The 27,810-nt window shown below is 38.7% G+C and overlaps 3 protein-coding genes across 6 annotated transcripts; all 3 read right to left on the reverse strand.

Annotated features, from left to right (window-relative positions):
- LOC100891548 lies at positions 1–7,931 on the reverse strand. The gene is made up of 4 exons (XM_030984701.1): positions 6,632–7,931; positions 6,149–6,244; positions 5,435–5,527; positions 1–861 (listed from the first exon to the last, which is right to left on the reverse strand). Exons 1-4 carry the CDS (start codon positions 7,812–7,814, stop codon positions 593–595), a joined length of 1,641 nt encoding a protein of 546 aa, XP_030840561.1. The 5' UTR covers positions 7,815–7,931; the 3' UTR covers positions 1–592.
- LOC105444033 lies at positions 7,912–24,437 on the reverse strand. 4 transcript variants are annotated; one of them, XM_030984699.1, is made up of 4 exons: positions 24,329–24,437; positions 21,143–21,217; positions 10,448–10,603; positions 7,912–9,861 (listed from the first exon to the last, which is right to left on the reverse strand). In XM_030984699.1, the coding sequence occupies exon 4, from the start codon at positions 9,854–9,856 to the stop codon at positions 7,931–7,933; it is 1,926 nt and encodes a 641-aa protein (XP_030840559.1). In that variant the 5' UTR covers positions 9,857–9,861; positions 10,448–10,603; positions 21,143–21,217; positions 24,329–24,437; the 3' UTR covers positions 7,912–7,930. The 4 variants fall into 4 exon arrangements, 3 of the variants coding, with proteins under 3 accessions (XP_030840559.1, XP_030840560.1, XP_030840558.1); XM_030984700.1 differs by lacking the exon at positions 24,329–24,437 and having other exon boundaries at positions 7,912–9,856; positions 21,143–21,290; XM_030984698.1 differs by lacking the exon at positions 24,329–24,437 and having other exon boundaries at positions 21,143–21,290.
- On the reverse strand, positions 11,525–18,167 carry LOC100893037. Its single transcript, XM_030985207.1, has 5 exons — positions 17,613–18,167; positions 16,938–17,159; positions 14,270–15,513; positions 13,679–13,885; positions 11,525–13,315 (listed from the first exon to the last, which is right to left on the reverse strand). Exons 1-5 carry the CDS (start codon positions 18,068–18,070, stop codon positions 13,110–13,112), a joined length of 2,337 nt encoding a protein of 778 aa, XP_030841067.1. The 5' UTR covers positions 18,071–18,167; the 3' UTR covers positions 11,525–13,109.
- Positions 24,438–27,810: the final 3,373 nt, after the last annotated feature.

The raw sequence follows: 27,810 nt of genomic DNA on the forward strand, positions 1-27,810 counted from the left end.
CAAAACAATAGGTATTTCCATAAAGGGTCTCCTTTGACCTTTCCTCATCTTAGTAAGAAAATGCTGAATCATAAATAAATGGAAAACTTAAAATGTTAAATCACTATCCCTGTAATGATGCAGTCAAATCAATTCTGAATGCATGTAGCCATACTTTTGGCCTGAACCTGTTTAGCAATGTTTAGCAAGAAACAAACTCATAAACAGAGATAGGTCTATTTGTAGATGTCCTCTCTGACCTTTTGTTTTCAGCAGAATCATTAACACTTCTTCTGAAGTGGCAGGAACACATTCAAATCCTTTAAATGCAACCATCCTTTTTTATGTCTGAATATAACACAATCAAATTAATTATGAATGCATGAAACCATACTTGTGACCTGAAGCTATCTATCAAGATGTCCATGAAAGGTCTTCTTTGACCTTTCATCTGCCCTGTATGAAAATTCCAAATTATAACACTTTCTGTAGATTATGCAAATACTCAAGAAATTGATAAATCATATAAAGGAATATATATGTTATGCTATCTAACTCATCTAAACTTGGGTGTTGCTATTGCTCCTACATTGCATCTAATTAAATCTCAGATTTAAAGAAAATCCAGTGGATCTTGTTTCTTTTGACAATTACGAATGAAATCCTTAATTTTGGTCCAGGGCCTCTCTCGTAGAGCATAGCAAGATTCAAGCACTGCTTCAATCTCTTGTTTTTTAGGAAGGGTAAGCTTGAGGAAATGTTCACGGAATTTCGAAACTACAGCTTGTTTTTCTTCCCTGCTCCAAGCTTTTTTTATGCATATTCTTTTCTTCTTCTGCATCCTGCTCTTCTTGGTCTTCTTCTTGTTCATCTTGCAGACATCTAAATCACAAAAAAAGAAAGAAAGAAAAAAAAGAACTAGATGAATTCTCGAATGCACACAGTCAAAATGCATGCGTTCACCACTGCCAGATCTCAAAAACCTTGATAATATAAGATTTCACATCACTGTCACTTTCATAATTATATGCTTACATGTGCAAAATCTAATCAAATCATCATCCCTCTCATATGCACACATAAGCTACAAGTAAGTTTTAAGTTAATCAGTCAACTGATGTTAAATTATTGTTTTCACCTTCATGACCTCTGACCTTTTATCCCCAAATCTAATCAGATCATTATCACTACCAGTACCATATACATTATGAGCTAAGTATGAAGTTGATATGTCATTTGCTTTTAAGTTATCGTGAAAACAAGCCATTTTCACATTACATACAATGCCCTCTAAGACCTTTCACCTTGGAACTTATGACTTAAACATCTAATCAGGTCACTGTCATTCCCAGCGTACATGACCAAGGTTTGATGTTGATCTGTCATTTTTTTTAAAGTTACTGTGAGAAGGAATCATCTTTACATATTCAATGACCTCTACAACCTTTCACTTTTGACTTTATGACCCCAAAATACACTCAAAATCATTGTCCCTTCCATTTGCATACAGGAGCCAAGTTTGACGTTGATCCATCAAAAGGTTCCTAATTGAGAGACCGGAAAATGGGACAGACGAATGGGCACTGGCATTTACAATGTATGGTTTCTATTAAGTTCATACTGGGTGATTTCACGTTCGGTGTTTATGCTGGTGTTAGTGTTAACAGACGAATAATCTGCTAAAATTGAGCCCTAATACCGCCTCTCAGATTTAAGGAGCCGATACCGATATCCCAACACCATGGATCGATAGCTAAACACTGCGCAGCTGGAGAAAATGGCGTTGTTACCATCTCCGCGAAGAAACAGCATTTTGTTGTACACTACTCAATTATTTGTCTAGTGTCTCCTAAAAACGTTCCAGTAAATAATAATGCAGCCCTTCTTAGATCTACTTTGTGGTATACACCTTCATGAAAATGGACAATTTTGAATGAAACAGTAAGTTTAGAATCCACTTGTCATGAGTTTGTTACTGGCAGCAGAAAATGTTACGGTAGCTAAGTCCAACTAGACGAACCAAGACGGCGCAGCGCGTACTCTGTAAACAGCCAAATTTCAAGCAAAGGTTCAGATTAGTCATGTACATTGTAGTATCATGACTTTTGTACTGTGAATATTGATCTAGAACTCTTTTATGTTCATGATAGATCTGGACCAAATTAGGACTAGTCTAGCAGACCCATACCATTTACGTATATAATACATCATTTCATTAACCGTTCTGTAAAATTACTCATCTACTCTAGCTTCTTACTAACTTTGTATTCCACAACACATGATAATATATCCCAAAGCTAGCAACACCAACACCAAACGTGAAATGAACATTTCTTAATCCCTAGGGTATAGTGTTAGTGAATGTAAATTTGTACATGAAATTAAACACCGACTGTCGAGCTCGGTTCAGCAGACGACATTCAACACCAAATACAACACCAGCAACCGGAAATACGTCAAAATTCAGAGGTCAACACTGAACACCAACTGATTTTGTTCTCATTTCATGTTCGGTGTTAGATCAGGATTTAGCATCAAAATAAACACTAACACTGAACGTGAAATCACCCACTGTAGCATGAAGAGGGTTGTCTCTCTTCCACCTCTCTGGCATGAATCTAACTTTACATTGTGTAGGTTGCAACTTCAGAAATTGTCTTTAAACTTCCAAGATTTATCTTAGGTCTGTACGCAGTATTGGTAAGGTGATCAACCCAAAGAAGCAAGCATGGAGTTTTAAATCATTACAGTGAAATCAAGATAGTGAGTTAATTACTTACCGATTTAGGGGTCAGTCCCTCAGTCATTCCCTCCCCCCACCCCCACGAGAAATTAGATAAAAAGTGGGAAATAAATAAAACTGTACTGAAAATAAAACATTACTCAAAGACATAAAAAAGAATAATCAATAGAGTGAAAAGAAAAAGAAGAAGGAGTAATAAAGCAACAAAAAAATACAAGCTAGAACGGGAAAAAGCAGGTAGAGAACTGGGAGCGGATGAGGGATGAGGTCTATAAGGAAAAGCATTGGTAGAAAGAGGATAGGAATGAGAAGCAGGCAAAGGAGAGGAAGGAAGAGAAGTAGAAGAGATGGAAGGAGTGCAAGGCGGAGTAGAAGAATACTGGAAGGAAAGAAGTGAAGGAGAAGGAGAAGAAAAGGGAGGAGTGGCTGAAGCTGAGGAAGAAACTGGGAGAGAAGGTAGGGAATGAGAAAGAGAAGAGGTGGAAGTGGAAGAAGAAGAAATTCCAGAAGTAGGAGTAGGAGGAGGAGTATTGGAAGAAAAGATAATAGGAAAAGAAAGAAAAGAAGTGGAAGAAGAACTGAAGAAGGAATGGGAGGTGGGAGGGGTGCTGATACAGAAGGTAGCAGTGAATGGAGCTGTGGAAACAAATTTGAGATAAATTCTCAACTGCACGCAATCGAAATTAATGCCTTTGCCATTGCCAAATCAGAAATATTGTATATTCATGTAAATTTTCAGAAAAATTATAATCTTTACAGATCTCTTATAGGTATTCATGTATTCATGAGACAAGTTTGAGTTAATTCATTAATTATTTAACTTATCGCAAGAACAAGCTATTTTCACATATACCATGACTGCCATCACCTTTGACCTGGTGACCCCGAAATCTAGTCAGATCATTATCCCTCTAATATGCACACATACACCAAGTTCAAAGTTGATCCGTGAAATGGTTCTTAAGTTATGAGAATGAAAATGGGATGGAAGGACGTAAGGACGGATGACCCGAAAATATAATGCCTCCGGTACCCACCTATGGTGGACGGAGGCATAAAAATTCATGTTACAGGTAATTACTTGGAAAGGTGCTGTTGGCCCTATTTTGAAGCTATTGCTATATTCTGGTAAATGTTGCAAGATTGAAATTATTTAGTTTGCTAGTCAGGAAGATATGAAATGCAAGCCAGGCCTAGGTAAATCTAGATAAAGTAAAACAAAGTATAATGAAGTAGGAAGTAGCTGGGATGAGTTTATCATCCAATGGACAATACCGACTTTGAAACATGGTTTGATATGATACAATTCAATTCATTCAATTTATTCAATAAGTATTTATTGTCCACTCCTGGAAATTTGCTTTGTTTACATGTTTTAGATTAGTACACATAAACCCAAAACAGAAAATAAGTTCCCCCTAAAACATATCCTGTATTTTTTCGATCAGGAACCTTTGATGAAATCTGAATACAGAATCATGTAGCTACACTTCTCAGCTACATTTCCTGGAAAAATTCAGGGCAAACCCTTCAGTCACGCTTCATTGAACACGACAAATATGCAAAATTGTCATTTTTTGAAGTTCAAAAGCCTCGTGCCATGACTTTGATGTAGTGATATCGGCGTTTAAAGGCATGCAACATAAATTTTATTCGTTACCAAACATGCCAAATGAGTTGTGCACCAAATTTCATGCTTGAGTGAGCAAGAGGTGAAAATGGCAAAAACTGCAGTTTTGACTTCTTTTGCGCGGTGATCTAATGCGGAGGAATTTATGTTTTGGACAGGTGTTTGCAACTTTTGCAACTGATACCTATCAATTCACGGTTGAATGAACACATAATAAAAACAAAATATCACCATGTTGAAATTATCCAGTAATGATGGCCTTACTTTTGTGCACTAAATATCTTATTGATAACATTTTTAGCATGTTTATATGACCGGTGTACATTTATCAATGATCTCATGGCATTTTAATCGAAAGTTCACGCTTCAATGACCACGTGGGACTGGAAAAGCTCTTTCACCTATCGACCAAAATTCAATTGCGTAATGTGGTTAATCATAAGTCTTCTTGGGGAGTTCCTCCGATTGATTTTTATCGAAATCCGGATCTCTTACGCTTCAGTGAGCAAAAGATACAAGAAAATTATGCAAATGAGGTGAAAGTTTAGGGCGTTGTCCCTGCTCCGTGCCGCATCGAATAGTTAATTTGGCATGAGATCCTTTTAGTTAATGACGTCCTGAAGATATGTGCTAATTTTCATGAAATAACTCCAAGTAGAATGAACAATAATCATCGATGAAAATAAGCCAACTTTCACTTTTGTTAAAATTCTGCTCCCTAACTGTACATAGTGTCAATGGGAGGGGAAATAAAAAATGAAATATGGCCTATTCTCATCGATGATTATTGTTCAATCTACTGCGAGTTTTTTCATGAAATTTGGCACATATCTCCATGAGGTCACATACATATATACACATATATAATAAAACTGATGTTGGATGTTATGACTGTTGTTGGTCACAACAAGAATTTCGGGAAGTTATAGAGATCACTTTTTCTTAGGACCACTTATCTCAGGATAGGTTTGTTGAGATATTTTTCTACCTGGTCATGGAGGTATTTACATGTATACAGAATTTCAGATTTCTTAAGGGCTTCTATTCAGCTGATACTGTGCCAATCTTGAGATCATAAATACCTGTTTCATCTGCAGAGGTTGAAGAAAAGGAAGGATCTATTTCCATTGCGGCTGCTTCTGCCCCAACGTTGACAGAATCGTCCTGTAGAACATCGAAATGCAAGCAAATCTTTAAGTTAGCATTATGCAAAAAGTAATACTTCCTTATGTGGCTTTTTGGTTTTTTTTTTTTGCTACTTGCATTCTGAGAGAAATGAAGAAAAAACTGCTTAACTATTGAAAGCAGTAAATAATTTTATTTCTCCCATTTCAAGTTTCAATAACTTTCATATAATAAGTTTCATCATTGTCATGTTTTATTCATTTCAACGTTTTTCAGAACTAGTTAATTATAGGCAATTTATTGGTACTAGTTAACAGAGATATAATACACACTTAATTCCTTTTCTGGGGAATCGTTATCATTTTTTGATAATTCAACAACATTGAAACTTAATATATTGCAATATAAGTAAATTATGTAAAGATTTCCCAGTGATTAAATACAAGAATATTATGGAATTTTATTTCTAACTATTCCGTATATACGTTATGCATTTTGGTGTAAATATGTTCATTCAGGGCCCCATGGAAGGCCACTATTTATTTGTGAATGGGCTACCCTGACAAAAGATTAGAAATAAATCAAAAACATGCAACACAAAACAAGTTGACTACATGTAAGCATGTAAGTTTAAGGTTAAAAGAACCTTGTTTTTATCAACAATACCATACCTGTTTCATTGACAGAGGATAGGGAATCCTTCTTCAGTACAGCTGGTTCCGGTTCACAATCTGACCCAGCCTCCAGAGGATCGTCCAATGGAACATCTGAGAAGAAAAGTAGCAAATCCTTAAAAGTGTACACAGTGAATGGATAAATGAGGTACACGTGTCCAGTGACATATACATTTGTAAAAAGACTATACAGTGGTTGTAAGTGAACACATGAACAAATCACACCATTTCTTCTTTTTTCTACATCACTGTTGTCACCTGATCTAATTTGTGATGAAAAATGTTGTGTTGTTCCTTTCTCCTGTATGAGCTTTCATTCAGAAAGTACATTTGAAATGTAAACAATTATATACCTGAATGCAAACATACCCGATTAAAAGCCTCAGCAATAGAATTCATATTTCCCCTTTGATGGGATAACCGAGACAAAAATACTTTTTTTTCCCCCTTCTGATTCTAAGCAGGAGTTCACAATCTCACCTTCGTGTTCTACGCTAAGTTGATCCAGGGTCCGTCCAGCAAGGTGTGATGTGGTACCCTTATCCATGTTGAGCAGTATTTTGGACACCTTGGCTAACTGCACTGTTTCTTCGGGAAGTCTATAAAATTGCCTGTGGACGCGGACATCGTGTCCCAGGAAGTTGGCCAGGATATCGAGCTCATTGTCACGAAGATTGATGATCTGAGATACTGTTCCAATGTGCTTTCTAAGCCTAGTAGACCTCAGAAGTTGTGATTTTGTTGCTCCGCATCTGTTTGCATATTCTCGCAGCGTGTCAGACCCTCTTTTGTGGTTCTGTGAGTGAAGTAGGGCAAAAAAGAACTTGTTGTCCTCAGGAACCCCCACCTCCATTCTGTTCTTCATCAATAACTCCATGCTCTCTACCATGTCTCTTGTGAGGATAACTGGTACGGTGCGTCTTCTTTTTCCTACGATTTCCATTCTTGTCATACTTTTGCAAAGTGCTTTTTCCCACTCAGAGAGTCCATCAATAACAGAAGACTGTCCATTCTGGCGGTTCTCAAAATCTTTGACTTTGAGTTTAGAGACCTCTCCTGACCTCTTGCGATTAAACAATAAGATCGAAGTAAGTGTAGCCTCACTTAGACTTCTCCACACCTCAGGTTTTGGATCACCTTGGCTTAGGGCCTGTACACCAGTCTTCATGTCATGCTTCAAACACTTTGCCAGTTTGGCAATATCACTTGTGACAGGAATGTACTGAGGATGATTGCGCTTATGGTCAGTAAGTGTGCGCAATGCATTTGATGACACTGCTCTTGACCACTGCATGTTGTACAATTTGAGAAATCGCTGACACTTATTTTCTGAAGCATCATCTACCACAGGACCATCACTGAGGGCTTGACTCAATAACACTTCTGCAGCTGCTTTTAGTGAGTGGCCCAGTTTGAGGGCTAAGGATGGAGTCGGGTAGAGATTTGTTTCTTCATCAAAGCCCGCTGTCTTTCTAGTGGCTTTTACTACATCATTAAACCTCGACGGGTTGATGAGGTCAGTCAAAGCAGCATTCGGTTGTTCAGTTATTTCTCTGTATGTGATGCATAAGCGCCCAAGTTCTCGTAGTTTGTTGCGTATGTGAGCAAAATTATCAGCATCATGACCGTGTGAAAGGGCAAATCCATCAGCTAATTGCTTCATCAACTTGTCTCCTTTAATGAATCGAGCAACCCCGTCATCATCATTGCGAAGTCCTGCAAGAATTTCCTGAGCTTTCTTTGATGTACCTGGTATCGGCAATAGCAATCTGCTATCCTTTACAAACTGTCTCCTTTCCTTCTGTTTTTGCTCTCCATTGCTTTCTCTGAAAGGACAATTATGTTTCCCGAGGTCATTTCTACAATATAGCCGTAACAGTCAACACACGGCAGATACTTTGTGTAATCTGCATCGTAGTCTGGTCTATACACTGGAATAATCTTTCCTTCTCCTTCTTTGATAACGTTGGCATTGTGCAAGTGGTTTCCCAGGTTCCTCATTCTCGTCAGCCTTTTTGCTTTAAGATCTTTGTCCGTTGTTGTGAGCCACTGTATGATATCTGGTTCATTCTGGTGAGCCTTGAATTCTCTTAGGTGTCTTGGTAGCTTCTTCTGATACGATCGACAAAATGGGCAGTATGCCCCTTTGTCCCAGTGTCTCTTTTGCTGGTTGTTAGTACGTAATACTTTGATCTTTCCAGGAGAACTATGAGGTAAGTGTGCTTCAGAGCGGACATGAGATGTATCAGGATTTCTCTGCAATACATTGCTTTCTGCAGTATGTAATGGCGATTCAGAGCTGACCTGGGATGCTTCGGGATACAACACAGTAACTTTTGGTCTTTTCAATGGAATGACATAAGACCTTTCAGAAGAATTACCATCAGGGGAGTCAGATTCGTCAACTACAAAGTCAGGATCTAATGCATGATTTGAATCATCACAGTCTGATTCATGCCCAGAATCTTCCAAATCAGATGCATATTCAGAGATTTCAGAATCTGAAGCACATGGATCACTTTCAACTTCTGAGACCTGTTGAACACCCCCAGCATCTGATGCCTGATAAATACCTCCAGCATCTAAGACCTGCTGAACAACTCCAGCATCTGATGCCTGTTGGATAACTCCAGCTTCTGATGCCTGTTGAACACCTGCAGCATCTGACGCCTGTTGAATATCTCCACCATCTGACGCCTGATTAACACCTCCAGCATCTGATGCAAGTTGGACGCTTCCAGCATCTGGTGCCTGTTGAACAATTCCGGGATCTGAGGCCTTCTGGACACCACCAGCATCTGAAGCCTGTTGGACACCTGTAGCATATGATGCCAGTTCAACACCTCCAGCATTTGATGCCTGTTGGACACCTCCAGCTTCAGACACCTGTTGAACAATTTCAGCATCTGATGCCTGATAAATACATCCAGCATCTAAGACCTGCTGAACAACTCCAGCATCTGATGCCTGTTGAACAATTCCAGCATCTAAGACCTGTTGAACACCTTCAGCATCTGACGCTTGTTGGACATCTCCAACATCTGACGCAAGTTGAACACCTCCAGCATCTGATGCCTGTTGGACACCTCTAACATCAACATCTGACGCCAGATAAACACCTCCAGCATCTGACGCCTGTTGAACATCTCCACTATCTGACGCCTGATTAACACCTCCAGCATCTGATGCAAGTTGGACGCTTCCAGCATCTGGTGCCTGTTGAACAATTCCGGGATCTGACGCCTGCTGGACACCACCAGCATCTGATCCCTGTTGGACACCTGTAGCATATGATGCCAGTTCAAAACTTCCAGCATTTGACGCCTGTTGGGCACCTCCAGCATCAGACACCTGTTGAACAATTCCAGCATCTGACGCCTGTTGGACACCTCCAAAATCTGGCGACAACTGAACACCTCTAACTTCTGATGCTTGTTGAACACCTCCAGTATCTGATGCATTTCGATCACCTCCAGCATTCAGTGTGTGTTTATCATATGTCTTTTTTTTGGTCCTCCATGGCAAACCTGGAGCATTATAGTCATAACGCAGTTCTTCCCCTTTTTGAATGTCTCTCAGAGCAAAGATCCCTAGATGTACTGAATCATTCATTTCTACTTTTTCTGATTCTACAGTTGCAGCTCCTCCTTGATGGCCGAGAATCATTTGCATATCTTGCAAGAGACTGTGTGTAGTTGGCGGCATCTATGCTGAAAGAAAAAAGCAGGGGGGGGGGCAAAAGAATAGATTTATAAAAGTCAATAAACAACACTGTGTTCCCTTTTTACAAAGTAAAATTAGCAAGTGAAAACATACATCTGTGTTTTATATGGTCACACATTCCACTTCCAGTCTTCACATAGAGAAAACTCCTTTACAGTTAATATGACAAAGGTATTCTTTTTTACACTTTATAACAGATTAAGTGTAACATGCTCCATGTCTTAAATTCATTTCAGCAGTAAAATTTGCAGGATTCATTCATTTCCCTCAGAATGTTATCAAATTGTTATTAAAGCATGTCACTATTGTACCAAACTCTAATGAAAAATGGTTAATTCTATGAACGACTGTGAAAAACAGGAGGACTGATAAAAAAGAGGAAAGATAAACAAACATTATGCCTCCAGCAAACTTTGTGAATATAAATCAAGCTTCTCAAATATAGCTCCTTCATAATTATTTACAGGTATGTCTAGTTTACGCTAGTCTGAAAAGTACCACATACTGCAGGCAGTAATTTTGCTGGAAATTATTACCTGTTCCCCATTCTGATAATCAGGAGAGTTTTCTTACCACATTGTTCTTCCTTTCCACTGAAAGAAGTACTGGTAATGGTGCCGCCAACTACTATAATCTCTTTCTAAGGCCTCTTCTTCTGTCAAAAGTTCACCCTTGTACTCAGGAGAAACTCTCCCTTCATAAACTCCTTTGTTGAAAACAGCCCATCCCCTATAAAGAGGGAAAATGAGAAAAAGAGAGAGAAAAGCTTACATTTAGCCATCAACGCACATCTTTACTGGGAAATAATAATAATTAACATAGTGTTCAGGTAAAACAATGATATAAATAAAATTTAAAAATATCTCACTTGTTGGAAGACTCTTTGGAAAATCTTCCTGGCAGATACACATAGAGTCAGTCATGAGACAATATAAATGAAATGTTGAACAAACATGTTTTTAGCTCCTTCTGAAATACATCTATGTTTGACTGAGCAAGGAGAGTACCAGGAAAAGAGTTCCAAAGAGTTGGTGCAGCACAATGGACCTATCATCGTAAGACTTGTTTCTACTAATATTCACTACTAACAAGTCTTGCAAGGCAGATCTAAGCGCTCTGGGTGGTAGATATCGGACTTCTAACTCAGACAAGTAAATAGGAGCAAGACGATGGACAGCCTTAAATGTGAGCAGGATAATTTGTAGTGAGTGAATAGGAAACCAATGGATCTCTCCTAAGATGGGGGTGATTGTACTGTACTGGATATGGGTCTGTCCATGAAGTTGGGGCAAAAAGTGTGACATGAGGGTCAATTTTTCAAAATTGCACAACTAATTTTGTTTTATCATTATTAGGTTGCCCATTTCCCATAGTTTTAGAAGAAAGGAAAGAAAAAATGGTTCAGAGGTTCTGGAAACATCACATGCACATGATCCACTGGAGCATTCAAGTAGAAATACCGCCACTACACGGACACCACTTTAAGTTACCATGACACAACAATTGTTCATTTATGTGTCATGCTTTTTTATTTTTGTCTTAGTATTCAGCATTGATTGATGATATGGAGTTAATCTTTGGATTGTTTCACTGTAGGAAAAAAAACAGACATTTCATTTTCAAATAATAACTCAGTAATCTATCAGTATATTTGAAGATTTGAATGATTTTATTTTCAATCACATTAAAGTGAATAAAAGTTTGGGTAACTAATTTATTAGTTACATTTTTAATGCATCTCAAACATTAAACATTGCTAGAGCAATGAAAATGCCCTAAGAACACGACATAAACAGTGTATGGGCGGATATTTCCATGCTTTGTATTAAAACAATCATGCTCCGCCGAGATATGATATCCAAAACGATGAATTGAAAAAGAAAAAAAAATTGCGACGTCATCACTTCGGTACTCTATAACATGCAACACTTTTTTGAGCTCTACAGGTAAACAAGTCTATCACTTCATAACTGACTGTTCAGTGGTTAAACTCTGTGTTTCAAAACACTTTGTCTTTATTTGATGGTTAATTAGGTTCAAAACTTCATACATTGGGTAAGACACATTTCATTAGGACTTATATAAATTCAACAAATACATGTAGATGTCTTTTTAAAGGTTAAACAAGTCTAACACTGTATGACTATTCACTAGAGTGGAATAACAGATTTAAAACTGAGAAATGTGTAATAAGTAAATTCCAATCACATTTAAATTCATTCAAGATTTAAAACTGAGAAATGTGTAATAAGTAAATTCCAATCACATTTAAATTCATTCAAGATTTAAAACTGAGAAATGTGCAATAAATAAATCCCGATCACATTTAAATTCATTCAAGATAACGTGTATACTTTTGTTCAACACTTTTTGAAACTCTTCAGGTAAACAAGTTCAACACTTTTAAGCATGCACAAAGCTAGAGGAACTGATGCCTAACCCAGTACCTTCGTATGAAGTTCAATTTGCTTCATCTCTTCACATCAAATGAGATAAATGCATGAAATATAACGTATGTCTCACTTTTTGAAACTCTTCAGGTAAACAAGTTCAACACTTTAACAAAGCTAGAGGAACTGATGCCTAACCCAGTACCTTCGTATGAAGTTCAATTTGCATCAAACATAATGTATGTCTACACTTCTTGGAACTCTTCAGGTAAACAAGTTCAACACTTTTAAGCATACACAAAGCTAGAGGAACTGATGCCTAACCCAGTACCTTCGTATGAAGTTCAATTTGCTTCATCTCTTTACATCAAATGAGATAAATGCATGAAATATAACGTATGTCTACACTTTTTGAAACTCTTCAGGTAAACAAGTTCAACACTTTAACAAAGCTAGAGGAACTGATGCCTAACCCAGTACCTTCGTATGAAGTTCAATTTGCTTCACCTCTTCACATCAAATGAGATAAATGCATGAAATATAACGTATGTCTACACATTTTGAAACTCTTCAGGTAAAGGGAGTATCTCACTGAGAGGCGAATGCTTGCCAACCGTTGCGAATGAGCACAGTGCCATACATAGAGTATAGCCAACTCCGTGAACAGTAGGTATCAACATGGTGCATTTTCTTTTGTACTGCTTTGTTAGGTAAGCACATTACAAAAGAATATGCGCCATATTGATACCTACTGAACAAGGGTAGGCTAGACTCTCTCTATATATGGCACTGTGCTAATTCGTAACGGTTCGCAAGCATTCGCCTCTCAGTGAGATGGCAAAACTTTATGCCTCGAAATCTCCTTCATCTCCGTCAACTTGTGTGATAAGCCCTGCATACCACTTCTGTCTGCCTGCCTTCACTGCGACAAAGCTGCCAACTTTGATGTCCATTCTCGTTTCCGTGTCCTTTCTTGCTTCCTGCTCCATTCTTCCTTCAGTGTCCTTTCTTGCTTCCTGCTCCCGTTTCCCTTCAGGATCATTTCTTGATTCTGGGTTGGGTTGGGTTTAAAAACAGAGACAGAAATTTATAAAAAATAAGAGAAATTGTCATTGGTTTACAAGAATACAATGGCCAGTAGTTATTGCAATGAAGATGATTTTCAGCTTTAATATGATCACAATGTGAAATTTGGACAAACTACATAATGTAACCTAATTATACAAAAGGTTCTGGGGACCAAGGAATTGCCTTATGTTGAAACCTTATTATATCATGTGTTAAAATATATGTACTACAAAAAACTTGAACTTGTTTTGACAAGTTTGTTATAACCTTTTTATTTTATAGGATACAATCTTTGAAATGGAAGTATGACCTTTTAAAGAAAATATCCTTGATTTAATAACTATACCTTTGACATCTGCTTTTGCTCTAGAGGTGGGCTTCATCCCATCTACAGTGTCCTTTCTTGCTTCCTGCTCCATTCTTCCTTCAGTGTTCTTTCTTGCTTCCTGCTTCTTTCTTCCTTCAGTGTCCTTTCGTGCTTCCTGCTTCTTTCTTCTGTCAGTGTCCTTTCTTGCTTTCTGCTCCTTTTTCCCTTCAGGATCATTTCTTGATTCTGGGTTGGGTTGGGTTAAAAAACAGAGACAGAAATTTATAAAAATAAGAGAAATTGTCATTGGTTGACAGGAATACAATGGCCAGTAGTTATTGCAATGAAGATGATTTTCAGCTTTAATATGATCATGATGTGAAATTTGGACAAATACATAAAGAAACCTCATTATACAAAAGGTTCTGGGGACCAAGGAATTGCCTTATGTTGAAACCTTGTATCATGTTTTAAAATATATATATATATATATATATATATATACAAGTACTACAAAGAACTTGAACTTGTTTTGACAAGTTTGTTATAACCCTTTTATTTTATAGGATACAATCTTTGAAATGGAATTATGACCTTTTAAAGAAAATATCCTTGATTTAATAACTATACCTTTGGCATCTGCTTTTGCTCTAGAGGTGGGCTTCATCCCATCTACAGGTCCAGTTGCAATCCTTCTGACAACATACTGCTGCACGTAATCTTTGTTGGAGCATGCCTGCTTGCCCTCTTCGCATCCATTGCAGAAACATGAGAGTTCTCTGACTTTGATGACATTAGGCCGAACAGATAAGATGCTGTGAAGACGTCGTGTTCCCTGAATTGTTTTCAGTGCTTGTCGTTTCCTGTCTCGATCTATCTTCTCAATCCAGAATGCTTTCCTACAGAAATGGGTGCATTTACTGCCATCATCCTCTTGTTCCTTAGGTAGGGTTGCCGTGCGTTCGATGAAGTTGAAGAAATCTTTGGCATTAGCGATGATCTCTGTGCCAGACATGACTGCATCCGTAGCTAATCGCTTCACCACGCCACTCTCTCCATCACTGGGTCCTTTGCCATGCCTGCTGCCGAAGTATTCATGTTGAAACCCAAGTTGGTGGTCCTCCTTTCCATAAGAAATGTCAAGGAATGGTCCACGGGACTTGTATTGGCAAGCTGCCCCATCCGAGAACCGAATGATCCTGTTGATGTTCGGAACCTTCTTCTTGATATGTTCCACAGCAAAGGAAGTGAACTGCTGTACTGCATTGAAGTCATGAACATTGTCCTTCGTAATCATGATCATTGACTCTGTTACAGTTTCTGTGCAATCAGGGCATTTATAATACCCAACAATGGGGTGTATTGTTGCAGAATCGTGTCCCCAGTGCACAGCCTGCACTTCATCCTGAAATCTGCACGAATAGTTTTCCGCAAAGTCTAATACCATTACCACACTTCTGCTTGGTGGAGACTTTGACACCCGCAAGAATTCCCGACTCTGCCAAGATGCCGTGAATAGGTGCTCTGAGAGTGCTGCTGCTTCGATCTTCAACTCTTGCAACATCTCCTCCAATGGGCCTTCTTTTCTCCCTAGAACCATTCTTGATGTCTTCTTCCCATTTTCTTCCTTGGTCTCTCTTGCCCATTTTTTCCATTCCACATTTCCCTTATGCTTCAGCACATCCAGATCCAACACTGCATCAAGCTTTGATGTGCCACAATTCCCACACTGTCTCTGGATGCAGGGTAGCTTGTGGAATGGCTGGTTGTCTGCCCTCTCGCATAGGGTTGCAGCATTAAAGTCGTAAATGTCCTTGAAGATGAAATGATTTGCCAGTTGATGGCTGCCATTTTTAGTTCCACATTTTGACAGTATTCACACAGACAACCTCTGTATGTGATCAAATGTCGGTGCTTGACATGGGTGGGCTTCAGGGCTGCAAACGTAGACAGCCCAACTTTCATTGCAGGGTTTTCCTTCTGGAACTTTGCAAACAAACCCCTCACTGTCATCGTCAGGAAAGCGCATGCTTTTTTAGTTCTTTTGCTTACGAATTTCTTGTCCGGGAGGGTTGTAGCATTCTCTTGGTAGAATCTCTGGACAGTGTCCCTCGTTTCTGCTGGTATTTGGGAAGGGCGACTATGTGGTTTACATGTTGATTTTGGTCGTAGACATTTGGATGTAATCCCCAGATTCTTGCACAAGACTGTCTGGCATTTGTATTTTCTGCAAATGCGCTTGGACGGTATCATATGACGTTTTACCATCAAGTCTGTTTTCTTCCTGCTCTTCCGCATATTGCGTATCTTCTCTGCCACGGATTCATGAATAGCCTGTGCAGTCACATCTGTCCTAATGCCCTTTTCCTGAAGCAGATGTTTCTTCCTCGGGGATGCTTTATGCACAAGATCTTCAACTGTATCTGTATATGATGACATAAATGGTACCCTGGGGTACCAAAAAAAATTCGGCCATTTTGTTGAATTATTTTTTTTTTTTTTAAGGCTGTACCCTGGGTTACCAAAAAGTGGAAAATTATTTTTGTGTGATTTTTTTCAACCTTCAATTGTGTCCAATGTTCTTGTAAAAAATCCTTTAAGTCCTGTATTTCTAAAATTCATTGTTGTTATGAGTAATTATTCTATTATTGATATCATTTCATGCTGTTATGATACACCCTGTATTATTATTGTGGTATGATTAAAATTATTAATTATAAATGAAAGTTCTATTTTGTGTTATGATGCTATCTGTGTACAGCAGTCATGATAATCTCATGTGTTGTGAATAAACAAATTTTCCAATTGAATAATAAAAATGAAAATCACATTATGAAGTGGTATTATCTTTTATTTTCTGTCTTGGCAAGAATGAGGAGAATACAGGCTCCAGAAGGTACTGTACATAACTTGGCAGGTTCATAGTGAAAATTGCACAATAATTTGACTGAATATTATGCTAATCAATTTAATAACGATGATTGGGAAAGAAGGAAGAAAAATAGAAATTCAAGAGGGGAAAAGAAAGTGTGCGAATGACAGGGAGAGTGATTGATCATTAAGTGAGAAAAGTGAAGAAGTAGGTCCATAGTAAGAACAGGAGAGATTCATCACTTCTCAATCAACAACATACATGTAAGTACAGTAAAATATAAAAAGAAATGGTCAAGGCACTTAAAATTATTGCACTAAAAGTAAAAGTAAAAGTTCATAGTTTTCGCTTTTGAGTGTGATTTAGAAATTTCTAAATCACACTCAAAAGCAAAATATGATGCACCACGCTACTACGGTACGGTACCTATCAATCTGATCTTTAATAGCCTGCTTATCCTCCTCGGTGGCAGCATGCCAGGCTACTCTTCGTTGTTTTCGTAGCTCCTCCTCCTCAGGGTCATACCTTGCAAGTCTAGCAACTCTATAGCCCCCAACATGAAGTAGGGCTACGACTTCGATTTGCGAGAGGGCTTGGGCCAGCAGGGTCAAAATAACACCATCAGCCTGCTCCTTGTCTCCCCCGTCACTCGCCCTCCTAAACACCGCTACCACATCAGCGGCCTTCTCCTCCCCCAACTTCTCTACAGCACGAGATCGAGCTCTTTCAACTTTCTCGGCCCTTGTAATCTTCCGTCTTTTACGTCCTTTCCCTTTCAGTAAATCCCCGTATCCACCATCACCTTCCACCCATGGCATTTTCAAAGTTTGAAAGTTTGACAGTAACGCGCGCGTTAACTATGTCGATGATGCGATGTTTGTTTGTTGTTTTTTTCCCGAAAGAGTATACAGGTACGGTACGTACGTGCAATAACATCAAGTTCTAAAATAGCCGCGGGTTGGGACCGGACGCCGGAGCTAGCTAGCACTATAGTGTGCGATAGCCACCGTAGTGCGCTTGTGATCGTGAGCGAGCGCTATAGCGCGAGCAGTGCATGCATGCACACCATGCATAGTATACACCATAGAGATACCACGGAACTATGTACACGCACTCCATACATTGTACTCGAATGGACGCGAGATGGCGCTACACAACGCGGTACTACGGTACCCCGGGGTAACGCGTGGTGCATCATATATCTCTGGATCTGTAGATAGGGCAGACCTTGCACGGATGAGACTTTGCCGCCGTGCATCTCCTGATCTTATATTCAGTCGTCTCTTCTCCTTCTCCATCTGCTCTTGGGCTTCTCTTAGACGTTTCTCCTCTTCTTTATGTCGTTTCTTCTCTGCCCTCGCTTTAATTATCTCTTTCTTATGTTGTTGAATTAGCTGTTCTTGTCCAATGAGCAATTCCTTTTCTTCACGTCGCTTCCTACGACGTCTGTCCAAGATTTCTTGCCTTTTCTCATTGGAGAGACGATTTCTGTACTCCCTTTTCTTTGCTGCGTTTATTTCTTTCCGCTTCGCCTCCTTACCTGACTGAGCTCTTGTCATTTTCACTGGTTGTTTACCTTTTTCTGCCTTCTTCTTGGCTTCTTCCTCTTTCAGTTTTCTCTTGGATCTATATTCTCTTTGCTGTTTTGCTCTATGAGCCAGGTCACCTTTCTTCTCTACCTCATTTCCAGGTTGATCAAGGTATTCACGTTTTTCTGCCCGGTTCTTTCTTTTCACAAGAGCTTCATACTTCAGGTAAGCTTGATACTTCATTGGATTTTGGACTCTTAAATGTGTACGCCAATGAGTTTTCTTGCTGTGTTCATGGTTGTTTTCATCACCGTTTTCATTACCGTTTTCATTACGGTCTTCACTACCCTCTGCTGGACAAAATGCCCTCAATTTCAGATGAAAGGGTGGCCTTGGCTTAGATGTTGATTTAGCTTTAGAAGGCATGTTTGTTGGTTTCTGTAATCAAAATAAAAATTCAAAATAAAAGGAGTTTTATCTAGTATGCTATTTTTCTTGGCTATAATGTTCACCGAATGGACACTACATGCAATGCAGACTTTTACGAGAAAAGGGTAAATGAATACAATTAAATGAATCATTACAAAGAAAGAAAAAGAAAAAAATAAAATCTAAAATCCAAACTATGACTAAGACGTCTAAACAACAACAATACACCATGAAAGATTATTATAGTATAATATTATTAAGTTCGAAAAATGAAACATGCTTTTTGAGCTGCTTTTTGGGTCCGATTCCGCTGGTTTTACGGGTTGTCAAGTGAAACATAACACGTATCGCTATATGTGGGACTATTGTTAAAATATTTGAGATTTTGGGCGAATATTCTGGAGAAACATCTCTAAAAAAGGAATATGGAGGCATCTGAATATGAGGAGAAACTATCAATGGACGGAATTTTACCGTTGGAATAATTGCTGGAAGAATTGTTTGAGGAATTTTAAGACGGTTTTGTTCCGAAGAAGGCCCAAATTTATTTACTATACCGTTACTACATCGGACACAAGTGTTCCTCACCGAAGAGTAGCATCGGGGCTAAAAAATGCCAGTATCTTTTCCTAAATACTTTAAAGTCTCTTTTACCGTAGTAATCCTTTGTTTTATAGGTTTAATACAAGGATGGATTGTGAAACTCTTCGATTTTCATGCATTTACTGCTCACATTACGGAAAACTAACAAATACCGCCGATTTCAACCAGCAGACACCACTCTTGCGTGGTGTCCAAACGAGGGTACGGACAGTAAGAAAGGATGAAAAGTCGAGCTACTTCATAAAAAATACAAGAATTTTTACAACAGTCGATAGAGTGGAGTACATCAAACAAAAAAATAAACCTTACCGTTTACAGCAGTTTTAGAGTGGCTTCCCAAAGTCATCGATTTTGCTCACCGATGCTTCAAACCTTTCCGACTCTAGCGGTGACTCGCAGAAGGACGCCATATTGTCAAAGTGAAAATTTCAGCTTCGCACCAAGGAAACGGAGCCGAATGAGCTATTTATATCAACCACCATGACTCATCGAGATTTTGCCGGACTGATCGATTCTGATGAGGGGGGATATTTTTAATGACACTGGTTTCAATTTACCGATCCTTCTTTTTACCGCATGGACACCACGTCGGTGACTCGTATTTCTGAATGATGATACTTAAAAATGCTTGATAGTATCCTGATTTCATTTATCAAATATTACTGGCAAGAAAAATACCTCATTATGGACAATAAGATTTACAATTTCAACTATCCCATATAAGGAACATTGGCTCAAAGTACCGCCACGACGTATAAATTCTTAGTGGACACCGCCGTAGTGGCGGTATCGATGACTTTGGGAAGTCTGCTATTAAAAAATGTTTGGCGAATCCAATCTTTCTCGACTTTGATTATATAGATGAAGTTAGAATATGTATTTGCTGATTGTTACCGGAGGTAAGGAATTTGTAATTACTTTGAAATAAGCAGTCAAAATATTTTTATTTTCATGTCACAAATTTTCATTAGAAAATGGGGTTGGACACTAACATATAATGTTCATTTTTTCATAAAAGGAGCAGCGTGTATGTTTGAAAATTTACACACAGGAAGATTATCATTATGTGTATCAAACAAAACATCCATCATTGCAAAGTGTTTGCTTAACAAGGAGTTATACTTGGTTTTATGACCGACGGTGGTGAATTTCCTTAAAAACCCCAACTTCGTGGACAGACCCATATACATGTAGATACAAGATGGGGGCAGAGTTCTCAGTTCTGAATTCTTTGGAGTTTGGACACATCTTTTTCCTGAACACCGAAGAGAAGATTGTTTGAGACAAATGAGGTACATCAGTCTGGTAGCATTATAAGTTACATGCAAGTTTAAACATCAATCTGATATATACATGCACATTATACAAACATACAACAGAGGAAAGCCTGAGGTTAAATACCCAATGCTATATGACCAAGTTCCAGCATCAATCTAACACTCATTACCAACATAAAACAGAGGACTGTCCAGAGTTAGATAATCAATGTTATATCCAGTTCAAATGTCACTGTGATACACACACAATACAAATGTACAACAGAGGACAGTCCGCAGTTAGATAGTTAATGTTACATCGAAGTTCCAACGTAAATCTGTCACACATTATAAACATACAACACAGGACGGTCCACAGTTAGATAGTTAACGTTACATCGAAGTTCCCATATCAATCTGACACACATTACAAACATACAACAGAGGACAGTCCACAGTTTGATTGTTAATGTTACAAGCAGTTCCAACACCAATCTGACACACATTACAAACATACAACAAAGGACAGTCCACGGTTTAAATAGTTGATGTGTCTGTGAAAGGGGGGGCGGGGCGTTAACACATGATCACACACAATGCGAACATACATCAGAGGACGGTCCATTATTCACTGTTTGGTATGTGATTCTGTATTATTCATGAGATGGAATGACAGCAACATGAATGAGATAAATAGTTATAAACATTAAAGACAAAACATCAATAAGTAAACACAATAATGAATATATGATGACAGAATCATTGATGAATCAGGTTCTGAACATGTTTCTACATGTATATATGAAAAACTCACCAATCTCCTGACTAATGAAACAGGTTTCAAATCCATCCGGATCAGGTCCACCGAGGTGTTTTGCATAATTAATGTCTGGAAATCGCAAAGAAGAGAACACATACAATATGATTAATTCATTTTCCAATTATATCACAGCGAGACAAAAAAAAAAAAAAAAAACAGTGCAAAAGTAACTTATCAGTTGGTTGAAATTTTTATAATTTACTCCACTGGGCCGATGGACAAAATTAATGAGACAGGAAGTAGTCTAGACCATGTACATAAAAAAAAAAAATGCAAAACTGGCATTCGAGGTGGTCTTTATATGCCACAAATTTGGGGATTCAGAGTTGAAAATGGAATTTTAACTAATTATTTTCCTATAACGTATGATTTTCTACTATTTTGGGTGGGCGTTTTCCCTTGCTACATGTAACTTTTAAATATTTATCGTCTTCTTCTTCTTCGCTATACAACTAAGAGGTCACTCTAAGAAATTATTCCATAGACGTTCCAGAACTAAGCTAGCTGGCCACTTCTATGCTAGTATTACTATTAGTAATAGAGTGGTGGAATCCTGGAATGCTTTATAAAAAAAACACATTAGTATCTGCACCTACAGTGGCTAACCTGAATTAGATCTAACTGTTAGATCTATTTGAGAGCCCTTGCCTTAGGAGCAGAGGGCTAAATGATCTAGACTACCAAGTAATTATAGGGTCTACACCAGTAAGTATATGACTCACGCCAGAGGTAGACTTTACTGAACAGGAAGAAGAGGAGGAAGAAGAAGAAGAAGAAGAAGTAGGCCTATGTCTGGAATACTCTCATAGTAGAGGTATTAGTACTAACTTAGACTAGGCCTAACTTAGACTATCACTTTCAACTCTGAATCCCCAAATTTGTGGCACAGTATGAGTTGAAGCTAGAGACCCTGTCCTGAATCAAGACCAGTAATCTAACAGTTAGCAAATTCTAAAAAACTGAAATCTTGCTCAGCCTCAGAGAACTTTTGTTGTCTATTTTTGACTGTTGCAACAGCATACAGTGCATGTTTGTTGGACACAGTCCCACGTAATAACATTTAGGCTAGGCCTAACGTTAGAACTTAGATTAAGTTTTATGCAGTACTAGTAGGTCTACTATAAGAGTTCATAAGTGTGCCCATACTTTGGCGCCGGCAGCCTACGCGGCTAGCTACCTGTGACTCGCGCGTGGAGAGTACGGTACCCTACTAAAAAGTACTATTGTACTAAACACATATATAACGTCCCAAAAATCAACTGAATCATCATCAATTGTCCATGTAAAGGGCCTGATTTCAAAGTCTTTATCTTTCTTACCTGTTTTATGCCAATTTTATTATCTTTCAGAGAGTATTTTTCCTAAAAACAAAGACAGTATAATATACACTTTCTCACAAGTTTCACTGCAATTCAACAAGTGCATAAGCGCTCGTGCCTGGCTGAAGTTAGCCGTATGTAGGGTACTCTCCACGCGCGAGTCACGGGTAGCTAGCTGCATAGGCTGCCGGCGCCAAAGTATGGGCACACTTATGAACTAGCGCCCTAAAAAGTTACAGGCTTACTGCAGAACATGTAACGTTAGGCCGGCTTTCATCGAAAGGGTGCGGTGCGGCGCGGTGTAGTGTGCTCAACGCACCCATTCGATAAAAGAGGGGGGGCTTTTCTCGAAAGGGTGCGTTGAGAGCGGAGTACCGTTTTAACACACCCTTTCGATAAAAGCGGGGGAGCTTTTCTCGAAAGGGTGCGTCGACTAGTCTTTCGCATCAGTCGTTTAAAATGAGGATCTGGGACAGAAGGTAATAGTTGCCAATTTAACTATATCGAAAATGTATTAAATAAAATGGAATGGTTGTTGTTGTTTTAGTTTTAAGGGCGTGTGTCATTCAATCATGAATATTTACGCCGTCTTGATTACAGAGTGGTCTCTTTCGTTATTACTATGTTGATGGGGGAGACAGAGAGAAGGAAAAAAGGGAAAGGGAAAGGGAAGATAAAAGGAAAGAAAGAAGAATAAGAAGAAAAGAGGGAAATGGGGGGGGGGGCGAAGGGCTCTTGCCTCCCCCCTCCCGCCAAAAAAATAAATAAGAGAGGGAGAGGGAAGGGAGAGGGAAAGAAAATATGAAAGGAAAGAAAGAAGAGGAAGAAGAAGAAAAGAGGGAAACGGGGCGAAGGGCTCTTGCCTTCTCCCTCCCCCCCCCCCCCGCTAAAAAATAAATACGAGAGAGAAGGGAAAGGGAAAGAGAAGATAAAAGGAAAGAAAGAAGAGGAAGTAGAAGGAAACGGGGGAGAAGGGCTCTTGCCTCCTCCCTCCCCCTCCCCCCGCCAAAAAAAAAAATAAGAGAGAGAGAGAGAGAAGGGAAAGGGAAAGAGAAGATAAAAGGAAAGAAAGAAGAGGAAGAAGAAGTTGCTACTTGTCTCTTTGTGACCTCAACATATGTTGTATAAAATACATTTTGCCATGATATACATAGAGCTAAGGAGACAAGCTGCACCTTAAGAGATAATGGAGAATTAATCTGAAATTTTGTGTACAAAGCATATGGAGAGTTGGCCACAAAAACTTGCCATTTTGAAGCAACATAGCCAATTTGAGGATCGCCATAGAAAGTAAATTGAGACTTTTCAAACTGTCATAACTTTGTCATTTCTTAACTGATTTTGATGGAACTTTTTTCAATTGCTCCTCAGGGACAAGATGTGAAAAATGTCCATCTCATTTTCCCATCATGCACTATTCTTCCTTTAAGTAGCTTAAAATGTGCTTGCAGGCAGTTTTTTTTAATGTTTGCAGGTAAAAAATAATGATTGAAATAAAACACAAACTTATTTTCAAATTCAAAATTCAAAATTAAATGTAAATAATCTCTAAAATTGCCATCAAATGTTTAGGAATGCCCAAAAGATGGCGCTGTTAAAATTCTTCCATTTTAAGGTAGCTTTAAGTATTTCCAAAAGTAAAACTCCTCCATAGACTGTTGTAAAAGAAATTAGCATTTCCTACATGTAAGACTTTTATTAATGTGCTGATATTAAAATCAAGCATAACTTTCTACATTTTTGTGTTCTCAGGTATACATTTTATTCTTCTGACACTATCATGTACTAGTTCAGACATTAAATTTCAACCTCAAAAATAACAATGCCTTAAATGGGCTTGACAACCGTATATTTTTCTCACCAATGTGATCATTTACTAATTTTACTGCGAATCCGTCTTGGTCAATGCCAGCTTGACAGTATAGCTTAGCCATTTCGTAAGGAGACATCCGTTTTTTCTTGATTAAGGCCATTTTCTGCAGAATAAAGAAAGAAAAATATGTAGCCATTGATACAAACCTATGAACAAGTATCAAGTATTATTACTCTTAATCCTGAGGAAGAAAACGACGAGTTACTTGTGGGGTGAGTGTATGAAATAGTGGGGATATCAGACTGATACATTGGTTAGTAAACATTGGTTATGGCAAAGAGAGCCATCACATTATATGGAACTTGTGGGGTGAGTGTACAATGAAGTGGGGTTATTAGAATGCTACATTGGTAATTACTGTAAAGAACAGGTTATGATAAGGAGAATCCTTGCATGTATGAAACTTGTGGGGTGAGTGTATGGCAATGTGGGGTTATTAAAATAATACAAAAAGAGCCATGATACGAAAAATGTGTGGTGTTAAAATAACTGATAGAAAGACCACAAGTGAGCTTATATGGAAAGGTTGGGCTTGGAAGAAACTGTTGTGGAAGCGGTAAAGAGAAGTGGTTTGAGATGGATGGGCCACATGTTGAGGAGGAGGATGAGGAACCAGGAAAAAGGGCATGGGATCTGGAGGTGGATGGCATAAGAGGAAAAGGAAGACCAAAGATCACATGGAAAGATATGGTGAAGGAAGAAAGCAGTAAGGTTGGTCTGAACGAGGATGCTGGTCAAGGCAGAAAAAAGTGGAAGGAGGGAGTGTCATAATGGCGCGAGAGTCAGTAACCCTTCGTAAGAGGGAAAATGCTGACTGAAATAAATGATGGTTATTACTGTATAGAATGTCAGAATGATAGTGGTTATTATTATATAGTCAGAATAATACATTTGTTATAAGTGTATATGATCAGAATGTTACACTGATTATTACTGTATACATTGCAAGGATAATCATCACATGGGGTGTTTGTATGACAAAGTGGGGTTAATAGAATTGGTTATTACTGTATAGGCATTTAAACGATAGTGGTTATGGCAAGAAGAATCACCACATACATGGAACGTATGGGGTGAATGTAGGTTACAAAGTGTTACAAAGTATAGTTGGCAAATGTTGTTTCTACAGAATTAAGTGAAAACGTTTCTTGATTCAGGCAAGCATGAACAAATTCATGAATTCTGTTGTGTACATGTAAGCAGAAGGAAATTCAACTTTGAAGAGTTTGGACGTTCGTCTCTGTCCACCTCACTAGCATGTCATGTTTTACGGAGCCTCTCGCGTTGTAGAATCTTTCGCGCTCAAATTTTTCTACATGGGTTCTGCTCGAGTGGCCGAGCTTATCGACACCAAAGTCAAACAGAGCCAAAACTGCTTACAGTGTTTCATCTGATACATATAATTTGATTTCCTACAGACTCAGTAATTCCCAGCACTCATTCAATGCAAACCATAAAAACTCTCAGCAATGGCCAAGTTGATAAGACTGAGGAAAAGCACAGCTAAAACTCCAAGCTCCAACGCAAAGGCAACACACTCACATCAGAGACATTGTCACTGTCAGTGACAAATGATTTTTGAGGCGTTTTCCAGCAAGAGTGTTGCGAATACACACCCATTACAATGTTTCATATCATTTCACTAGGATGGAATGATTCAGAAATATAGAAAGAATTAATCATGTCGAAATTCTTGAACGGCCTAACATAGGTCAGGTGGATTATGGGATGTAGTGTAAATTATACTTGAGTCTAGTACTGTCAACTAGTTACTAATACTAGCTTTGAACAAAGTTTGAGTGTTAATTTTAAAGGGACACTAGAGTTCTAGCTGATCTCTCTCCTAGCCAATCCCCAGCCGTTGCATGCTTCCTATTTTAGAAAATTATACTAGAAATATGGGATGCAGACTAGTATACTTGAGTCTAGTACTATAGACTAGACCTATAGGTTTAATAGGTCACTACTACTAGGTTTGTGTCTGCAACTTATCCCCCCCCCCTCTTTTAAATATAGTGCATAGCTTATAATTTTAGCTTTGTCATAAGTGCAATGACCAGGAATGGTACTGCTTCTTCCTTTTTTAAACAGAGAGCCATGTTAATTTGCACCATGCACCTGGCTCTCGTAAGCACACACACACACACACACACTCATCAGTCTTCAAGAATCTTCAACTGTGAAGGAGGTAGACTTAACCCTAAAGAAGAAGAAAGAAGAAGAAGAAGAGTCTTCACAGATACTTCTTTTTTAGAACGCGGACTCGACTACATGCACTGTTGCGACCCACGCTAGTGTACCCCGTTCTCCAGACCAGATCGATTCAGGCGGTGACCCGAGGGAGGGCGCGCCACTGCCGGGGGCACGGTCCAGTCTCATCAGTACCATACATTTTGCTTCACTGCACTGCGAGCTGAGCAGTGTAGTGTGGTTTACCATCTTAATTCTGTCGATCTTGAACACGATAAGTAGTCGATGAACAGCTTACCGTATTTGGAACAACGGACCATGCGCTTCAATCATAGTTTTTAACATCAGGTGTGTCATAATACCAACGTTTAGGTGTCAAAACTTTTGTTTACCCAATGCGTGGTTAAAATATTAATCTGCATCGTTACTTTCTTACCCCGGAAATGCGCACAGTCGAATGTTGATTTGACACTATGGCAAGTGTAATGAAATTTCGAAGGGACTTGGTGTGTGGCACAAGGTTGGTTAATACTTCACCCTACTTTTTTAAACAGCGATTTTGCACAGCAAAATTTTGCACTCTATTTTTAGAGTGCATGTATTACTCACTTGTTTTCATTCAAATAAATTCCCAAACAACTGATCTTTCTGTCTCTACCGTTGTTTCTTTGACTCCTATTTATTTCCTGAATATTTTAAACTCTTTTTCCTTGTGAAACCTGGCATAGCAATTCCGTTTCTTGGTACAGCACAAATACCTATCGCATTTTTCACACTTGGTGTCACTCTTGAAAGCATTTTTTCCCATTCCTTCCTCATAACACACTTTACATGTTCTTCTTTCTTTAGTTACTTCTGGAAGACGATACTCTTCCTCCTCCACACTCATACTTTTGACATGGCTAGGATGTTTAGACAAAGCATACAAAGGTACAAGCTGATCTGATTTTATACCCCCTAACTGTTGACACAGCTCTTCGCGAAACTGTCTCTGACCATAATGAGCCGGTTTAGCTATATTATACACATCTTTCCACTGAATGAACAAAACATATGCATTCACAATTGAAATATCAACAAAGTTAAAAAAAAGGGTTTTCCAATACTTGTGTGTTTGACGAAGGATATCATATTTCCCAATGACCTGGTCAGACTTATCTACGCCCCCCATACTTTGATTATATGCCGCCACTAATTTTGGCTGCCGCACCAATTTCCTATGGAAAGTCCCATTTTCCTTGACTCTATGTAAGCAATAACCGAAGTCTGAGGCTGAATGC

Source organism: Strongylocentrotus purpuratus, unplaced genomic scaffold (assembly GCF_000002235.5).
Source record: "Strongylocentrotus purpuratus isolate Spur 01 unplaced genomic scaffold, Spur_5.0 spur5_scaffold_14, whole genome shotgun sequence".
In the NCBI taxonomy this organism is placed as follows: Eukaryota; Metazoa; Echinodermata; class Echinoidea; order Camarodonta; family Strongylocentrotidae; genus Strongylocentrotus; species Strongylocentrotus purpuratus.